We start from the raw sequence: 9,023 nt of genomic DNA on the forward strand, positions 1-9,023 counted from the left end.
CTCATCGTCTCTAGGTGCCGGCGGCGGTGCAAATCGTAGTTGGTGGAATAGTCGCCATCTGCTCCCCCGTTTCTCAGACCATATCCTCACCAACCTTGGATACAAACTTAAAGATGATGTCGATGGTAGGCACGCATCTCCATCAGGTTGATGCCACCGTGATCATCTGCACCAGCGAAACCTAGTTGAAAATCCCCAAAACCAATCGAGTAAAATACAAAAGAAACGTCAAGAGAAAGCGATCAAGACCTTGGTGCGGAGAGTGTCCCTGGAGCTGGAGGAGTTGCTGCTTCCATGCCCTGCGAGGCAACGAATCCCCTTCTCCCCTTGTCCTCCACCTCCCCCTGCCATGGTTGCTGGCGTCTGGCTCCGAGCTAGGTCGATGTCGGCTCCGCCTTCTCCTCCTATCATCCACCAACTCCAGCACACTGCCTCCGCCTTCCGTTTTCTCCCCACCATCCCCTCTCCCGAACCCGCCGATGTGATCGAATCCGGTCGGATTTGTGTTCCAAAAATGGAGGCTTCTTGAAGGGGTTGAAATGGCTGGAGGGCTAGGTTTTGAAGAAAACCACCAAGTTATGGGCGATGATGGTGTGCCCCGAAAGTATGGTGCGGTAATGGAATGTGATCTCTCGTAATTCTTGTTTACTCGTAATTCCATGAATTTCGATGCCCTCAAATTATGGGCGGTGATGGTAATCCCATGAATTCTTGTTGCTCTGGTGGTGGACAACATTTATGGCGCTGATGGAATTTCCTGTAATTATTGTAGTCCAAAAATGTGTAATCCCGTAATTCTTGTTGGTTGATTCTTGTTGCCCGATTCTTGTTGCCAAAAAGGTGTAATCCGATGATTTATGTATGGCGTGTTGATGCATTGGTTGATGGTTTGGTGGGAGGGCAAAATAATAAGAAAATGAGTTACTGTCTTATTTGGCAGCTTTAGGAAAAAAAAGACAACCATATTTTGCTTGATTTGATTTGATTGAGTGTTAATGACCATGAAGAGCGCATGGATTTTGTCTGAAATCATGGATTCTGGATAGGCGTCGTTTTTTTTTGGAAAGTGACTGAAATCACGTGGTGCGATAGTTTTTTTAGGTGGATTGGTAGGAGGGTAAAATAGTCTTATTGAAAATATGTTTGATGAAACCTGCGACCGGAGGAAAAAGAGGAACTTCGTTCTTTTTAAGTAGTAGAGATAGTAGAGATAGAGAAACTATGTGTTGTATTGTCTCAAAACTATGTTCTATTGTTGTATGTTGGACGTGTTGTATTTGGTGTGAACAATGTATTGTATTCGGATGATACATTTTATTTGTGAATTTTATATGGTTGTTTGATCTTGTTCGATGCATAGCTGTGTTTGTTTGTTGTTTGCGTCGCGCCCGCGCGCTGCAAAATAGAGCGTTCGGCAGAGGTGCTTTTTTTGCGCGCCAACGCGTGCTGCAAAATGGAGCATCCGGTGGGGGAAAAATCGCTCCGGCGCGCGCCATCAGTTTACAGCGCGGCATCAGCGTGGTATAGCGCGCCGATTTATACCGCGTCTGTTGGAGATGCTCTTAACCGTGTGCGGGGCTGCAATAACGAAGCGACACTATTGGGCTGGCAATACGTGTGCTCCTTCCGTCTCATTGAACAGGGCATAATTTTTTTTTGTTTTTTCGCCAAAGAACAAGGCGTGGGGCGTGTTTTGCTCCTGATCTCCCCATACCCTCCTTAATTAATGATGCATGCTCCTAACTAAATACGTTGGGAGAGGACTTATTGATTCTCTCCTATGCATGCTCCTCACTAAATACGCATGCTCCTTAATTAACGAGATGAGCCAGTTTACTTCCTTTCCTACTCCTGCGTGAATTTATTGATTTGCTCCTATAAATACGTTGCGAGAGGATCTTTATGGACTGCATGCAAGCGAGTCAGGTTTAAGGAGATGGAGAGATTTTCTAGGGACAAGTTTGGAAGGTTTTGTCTGTCGATTACCTCCTTAATAATCGCGCCAGAAGAATTGGAGGGAGTATCTGATTTTATTTGGTGGGAGGGTAAAATTGTCTTACTGAAAATATGGTTGACGAAAGCTACGACCGGAGGAAACAGAACCAGTTCCTCCTTTTTATATAGTAGAGATAGAGATAGAGATAGGAATTGGGGAATTGCCACGTACGTCTAGGTGAAGCCCAACTGTCTAAGTCCCCAAGCCCAAGCTCACCTACAGCAAGCGAAACCCAGTAGCCAACCAGCGGTAGCCCACCATGGCACAACTAATTGGAGCGCAATCACCGCATCCGAGCCTAGGGATCATTTCTTTTCCGCTGCGGCCATGCGTCTAGGGCAGTTTAAAATTTAAACCCTATCCTTCCTGAACTGATCTAAAACAAAAAAGGTGGGCGGCGATCAACGACTGCGTGGGCGCACGGCCAGCCGGACGGCCGCACCGCCAGCGTGGCTGAGCGGCGACGAGGCGAAGAAAGTGTTAGTTACTTTTGTCTCTGATTCTAATTGTCTCGTTAATTAGCCCTAGATCATGTCTCTCAGTATTAGATTGATTTGTGCCTTTAGAACTATATCAGTAGAATTGCTGAAGATCTTTCATTTTTGCTGACTTAGGACCTTCCATAGTTCTGAATTTCGGCTGATCCCGAGTATCAAGCTGGGGTTTGTTGAGTTCTTCCACAAGTGCGTGCGTGCCTGCCTCTCGTGTGCGTGCTTGATCTTGACCACATTCTGCTGGGTCCTGGACAGTCAAGTAGAAACAATGGCACCGGCGTCTACACGCGCGACAGCGGCACTCGACGACGTGACTTTAGACAACACCGACGCCCTCGACTGCGGCCTTTGCTGCCTACCACTCAAGCCGCCCATCTTCCAGGTAATTAACATATGCAAAATGATGTCAACCATGCGAACAAGGGTTCATCGTCTCATGTCCCCGCGCTTGCAGTGTAAGGTGGGGCACGTGGTATGCTCGCCGTGCCGAGACAAGCTGGGGGCGGCTCGGAGGTGCCATGTGTGTCGCACGGCGACTTCCGGCGGATACCATCGGAACCACGACATGGAGAAGCTGCTGGAGTCGATTCGGGTGCCTTGCTCCAACGCCGCCTACGGCTGTGCCGCCAAGCCGGTCTACTACGACAGGGGCATCCACCTCCGGTCGTGCCAGCACGCGCCCTGCCACTGTCCGCTCAAAGCCTGCGGCTTCGCCGGCTCCACCTCGGCGCTCATGGACCACTTCGCCGCCGTGCACACGTGGCCGTCGACGACTGAGCTTCGCTCCTGGAAGCCCGTCCAGGTGCACCTCCGCGAGGGCTTCAACGTCACCTCCCTCCGCACCGGCAGGCAACACTACCTGTTCCTGATAACCGTTGCGCGGAAACAGTTTGGAACCGCTATCTCCGTCTTCTGCGTACATCCTCAGGAACCAGTGGTCGACGGCGAGCCACCGCCGACGCCAAGAACTGTGGGATTCGAGGTCAGGCTCAAATACTCTCGCCGCAACTACGGCAGCGGTGATATGTGCCGCGGCCATACCCAGGAAACCAAGTTTAAAGTAGCCTTCACCGACCTCTCCAATGGGCTGCCTGACTCAGATGACGCTTGCCACTTCTTCCTGCCCAAGCTCGTTCATCCCTTTGACATCGAGACTATCACCGCCGAATTCGATGTAGGGACAGTATGAATGGATGCTTTTTCAAGTTCTTATACATTATCTTAGGGCTTTTTTTTTTGATTGAGGTTGTATTGGAAGCGGAAGGATATTCATTTGTAATACAACTATAAGATAGTTCTGAGCGACTGAAAATACCGCAAGGAGTGCTAGCTAGTTTCTTACGCTGGTTTGGCCATAATAAATATCTTGAATACACCGTTGCAAATTTCATTTTGTAGTTTTCTCAGGTATTCATGAAAAGAATTCTGTTTATGTAGCTAGTTTCTCTTACTACAATATAACTAGTAAATTGGAGTGCATACTGCATAGCATTCTGTAGAACAGTCCACTAGTTTCCCTGAAGCATCAATGTGAATTGTTGTTTTCTTTGTATTTGCACGTCATCTAGTTGGGGTGCATCAGAGGTGGGACTGGATGAGACCAGGTTGGGGTCCATTTGTGACCTTAATGCTTCTAATCGCAAATATAAATTTTCAGAAAATAATAACAACGGGTTCAAATGTGCGAGCATATAATTATCAACACATGTTTCCTCATAAATGGCAAAATATGAAATAGCAGAGGTCTTCGAAACTTAGCTGTACACATACACATTGTTTATTATGTTAAGGATCATGAGTTGGGACTTTTCTCGATCACGGAATCTAGTAGACATGAGCTCCTTGAGCTGTGACTTCACTTGGCAGTTGGCACTAGATACATCCTACTAGACTTTGTTTGTTGTTTTTATTTTATGCATAATCATAACATCATGCATATCTTTGGCTCCCCAAATTATTTTATTAAACTTTATTTTTGTTGCCAAAATTAATCCTCCCTTCTTTATTTCAAATTAAAAGATATTTATCTTCTTATTTTCTAAATATATTGGGGGAGCATCCCATATTCTATGTTGTTCCACTTTGCATTCAAAAACAAATTCAACCAAGTGCATATATTATGGGTGAGTTTGCTTAATATCTTATACGGAAACATGTTTATAAGCTCATCGCAATATCTTTTTGTGACTCTAGCTCGCTTTGCCATCTTTAACCAAAAAAGGGGAGAATGTAAGGATATTTAACCCTTAACTATTATTTTCGTTGGTGATGACACCTGAGATAAAGTGTGGACCAATGTTACCTACTATAGTGTACACAATTTTTAGTTCATATATGCAGATGTAAGGTGATTAGAGACCCCCAATTCGCAAAAGGGTAGATGTACCCGTGTTTATTTTATATGTATCTCTTATTTATGTTTGTGTCAATATGAAATACCGTACTATTAGGAGGTGTGGTATCGATGAGCTTAATGGGATGTTACAAAAGCCTAAAGATAGCAATGGGTAGGGTATTTGCAGGGTAGATCAATACCACCCGTATAGTCAATGGGTAGAAAGTTCTCCCTATAACCTTACCCATGGGTAGAAAGTTCTCCCTATACTCTACCTGCACCCATACCCGACGGATACCCGTATACATTGGATATCCAATGGGTAGATCAAATAGTAAACAAGTTAATCATAATTTTACATTCATCGATATCATATCTGACAATTTTTTCTATCTCAAGTTAATAACAGGTAGTGGAGTATGACAATTATCAAAAAAAAAATCGTACAATCACATACTGGTAACTAACAGAATTAGACGACTCACACGACATATTGAAACCATTGCTTCGTCTAGTGTCTACAATACATATTACTCATACTAATTTTACTTTTACCGGATCAAAAAAAATTATGTTGAAAAGAAAATTTATAGATCCAATATCACATTCCGTAATAGATGACAACTTAGCATAGTTTTATTTTGTTGCATAGATCCACACATCAGTATAAATTGGTAGGGTATGGGTGTACCCATGAGTACAAGTATATACCGTGTCATACATGTGACTTAACAGGTAGGGTATGGGTATTACCAATGGATATAAAAATGTGCTCATACCCTTCCCATATGGATACGGTACCGACGGGCATGAGCGGAGTTGGAGATCGAGTCACCTTGATGCACCACTTACTATGGCATAATTTTGTTTTTTAGCACAAATCTACTATATAGAAATATGATTTGTAGCTTCCCATAGGTGAAATATGACATAATAGGAAGACAAGGTAAATTTTGAAAATGTGATACTCCCTCCTGCCAGTAATACTTGTCGTAGGTTCAACAAATCTAGATAAATTTTATCCTATATTTTACTCAAATCCGCAACAAATATTTAGTGACGGAGAGAGTATTTAAAACAAAAAATTCCTAATATATTGGTGAAATAAAGGATGAAGTTACCTGGAAAATATGTCTTGCATTTCCAAATTCTCATGAGACTTGGAAATTCGACTAAGAAAAAAATGTGGAGTTCATTTTCAAGTGAAACATACTAGAATGACAAAAATTATAGTCTCTCTGATCTATAATACTTGTCGCCAACTGCATGCACCTAGACACATTATAGTGTGTCTATTGACTCGTTTTAGCCACAAATATTATATGATAGAGTGAGTAGTGCCAATGTAGCAAAAATGTTCCTATATAATACTACTATATACCTAAATTTTATAAATAAAGAATTCACATGAGACTTGAAAAATCGCATGAGAAAATGGTACATATAAATATATCCTGCATAGATCCAACCAACAATTCTCAAGTGCCGGTTGACAATAATAAAAAAATGGGAAATAAAGGTTCCATTAAAGATAAGGCTTTTTGCGTGGTATCTTCGTCGAGGAGCAATCCCCACTAAAGATAACCTTGTTAAACGCAATGGGCAAGAAAATACAAGGTGTGTATTTTGTAGTCAGGATGAGACAATGAAACACTTACTTTTCTAATGCAATTTCGCGAGATCTATATGGTCAGTCATCCAAATAGGTTCGACCTTGTATCCGCCAATTAGCTTTGCTAATATATTTGGCAACTGGCTAAATGGGGTGGATAGTAGACTTAAAATACTTATTAGGATGGGATCACTTTGCTAATATGTGAAAGGACGGGATGTCGCCTAGAGGGGAGGGTGAATGGCGTAAGAATTCGGAATTAAACTAACGTTTTTTTTAAAGAATAAAACATAAATATGCTAGGCTCAACTAAGTGCAACAACAACAACTTAAGCTAAGAAAGATAGCCACAAGACATATGAAACACAAGTGATAGCAAGATAAAATAATTTCAAACACAAAGTCTATCACAAGGAAAGCAACTTTGGGTATAGAGATAATCGAGGCATGCAGAGATAAAGATGCAATCCAGTGTTGCCTCACAAGAAGTTGGGTATGTCACATTCAAGATATGCATGCTGCCACGAAGGTCTCCTGAACGGCATGAAAGCTCACCTTCTTCTCCAAGCTAATTCCACAAAGGACAAAGGTCTTTCCTTATGGTTAGCTTTTCCTCCACTCCAAACATGGCAAGCTCCACAACCACTTCACAAACCTCCATGAAGGAGAAGCCTGGACCTCTTCAGAATCTTCTACAAAGAGGTCATCGGAGCACCAACTGGCAAGCCAACTAGGAGGTAACCCCTCTAAGAGTAACAAGCTCATGGCCTCCCACTCAAACTAATCGTATTGGAGAGCTCAAGACTTATGCAAGGATGCAAAAGCAAGGACACCAAAGGTGCTCAAATCCTTCACACTCAAATCTCCACAAAGCAACAAATGCTATGTAGAAACTAAAGAGGAAGAACAAAGGAGGAAATCAATAAATGAATCCAAGATCTAGATTCCAAGAGTTCCCCTCACTTAGAGGAAAAATGAATTGGTAAAGATTGTAGATCTAGATGTCCTGTTTCAAATCCCTCAAAAGGATGTAAAAATCATGGGAGGGAATGGAGACGAAGCAAGCTTTTGATGTTCAATAATGGACTATCAGATAGAGAAAGCAAATGAGATGGTTGACCTTACCTCCTCATGGAGGAAGAAGGGCTATTTACAATCCAAGGGGGGAAACTTGCCCTTTGGAGGGTTTCCCTACGTGAAGAACCTACAAAAAGTTGTGTGCGTCGAGCCACAGGCCAATCGAACCGGTAGCTAGACTGTTCAGTCGGGCTTTGCGCCGGACGAACCGGTGGGCCGGCCAAGAACCGGCGCTAGGGCTGCCGAACTAGCCAACAGCCGAACAACCCCCAATACACCCTTTTGGCGTTCACCGGCTTGGAGCCGGTGCCCAGCCGGTCAAAGCGGCGTAGGGGCCGACCTAACCGATTTGGCCGTCGGTTTCGCTAGAAATACCTCAAACGCAGTTTCTCGAAATAAATTAAGATTTTACTACGCTCCTGAACTCTGACTGAGATGAAACCAATTTTGTTAGAAATATAACGACGAATAGAACCCCCAAAAAACATATGTAATATTAGGACTCATAATAGAATGTTTTTATATCATTTTAGAGAGGAAGCCACTCAACGTAAAAAATGGTAAAGACCTTCAAATTCAAAAATGCAATAGAAGATGCATATGGATTCCATTTTCGATGAACTTGAGCTTGTTCAAAAGCTAACAATAAGATCAAGAACCTCAAACATAGAAAAATCAAGAAGCAACACGAATATAGGGATGCAACGGAATGAGCTCCCTAAGGAAATGCGATCAAATTCCCCAACCGATAGTGCGGCTATCTATCCTATAACACGGTCTCCCAACAACCACCTTGAGACCGGTAAAAGAAAAACCTTTGCCTTGCACATCCTGCTTGATCTTGATGACAACACTTCATGCTCCATCCATGTCGGAATACCTCAGTTGATCATTGTTGCTTCGTGAAGACTCATGATTGTTCCCCCATACACCACTATGAGAAAGCTACCTTCAAGCGCATCTTCACAAGTTCATTATCACCAAATGAGTGAAAAGCTTCAAGCATAAGTTCCTGAGATATATAACCCATATATACAACACAAACACACATATATAACAGTTAGTTCATAAAGCATAATTGACAAAGCTTACTCTACCACAAGATCACATGATCAAAAGTGGTACAAACTTTATGCTTCATGTGTTGACCAACTTGAATTCAATCTTCACTCTTAGTATTGGTCAACCATGTATCATAATATCTTGAGGAACATAAAGAACTATTCATTTGATTGCATGCTCTAAACGTTAGTCAACCATAGCTCAACTCATGAGACTATCATGACACTGGCTCAAAGCCATATCTTGAATTCTTCTCTCGAAATGAAACACTCAAGATCTTGATCATATAATATTTTTCTCTTGAAATCGATGATCTTGATGCTAATACTATAAGTATATCTTTATCTTCATGGCATCCACACTTGAATCGAACACATGGAATATAAGAAATACCTATGGAGTATGTTTCATATAAACTCAAAGAAAACATTAGTCCATAAAGATTGT

At 42.5% G+C, this 9,023-nt stretch overlaps 1 protein-coding gene across 1 annotated transcript; it reads left to right on the forward strand.

Annotated features, from left to right (window-relative positions):
• The first annotated feature begins 2,758 nt into the window (after nucleotides 1–2,758).
• On the forward strand, nucleotides 2,759–3,679 carry LOC124647214 (putative E3 ubiquitin-protein ligase SINA-like 6). The gene is made up of 2 exons (XM_047187183.1): nucleotides 2,759–2,872; nucleotides 2,945–3,679. The coding sequence occupies exons 1-2, from the start codon at nucleotides 2,759–2,761 to the stop codon at nucleotides 3,677–3,679; spliced, it is 849 nt and encodes a 282-aa protein (XP_047043139.1).
• The last annotated feature ends 5,344 nt before the right edge of the window (nucleotides 3,680–9,023 follow it).

This window comes from Lolium rigidum, chromosome 4, assembly GCF_022539505.1.
Source record: "Lolium rigidum isolate FL_2022 chromosome 4, APGP_CSIRO_Lrig_0.1, whole genome shotgun sequence".
Classification (NCBI taxonomy): Eukaryota; Viridiplantae; Streptophyta; class Magnoliopsida; order Poales; family Poaceae; genus Lolium; species Lolium rigidum.

Coding starts and splice junctions, on each gene's coding strand:
- LOC124647214 (XM_047187183.1), top strand. CDS start 2,759: ATGGCACCGGCGTCTACACGCGCGACAGCGGCACTCGACGACGTGACT. Junction 2,873..2,944: donor TCAAGCCGCCCATCTTCCAG/GTAATTAACATA, acceptor CCGCGCTTGCAG/TGTAAGGTGGGGCACGTGGT.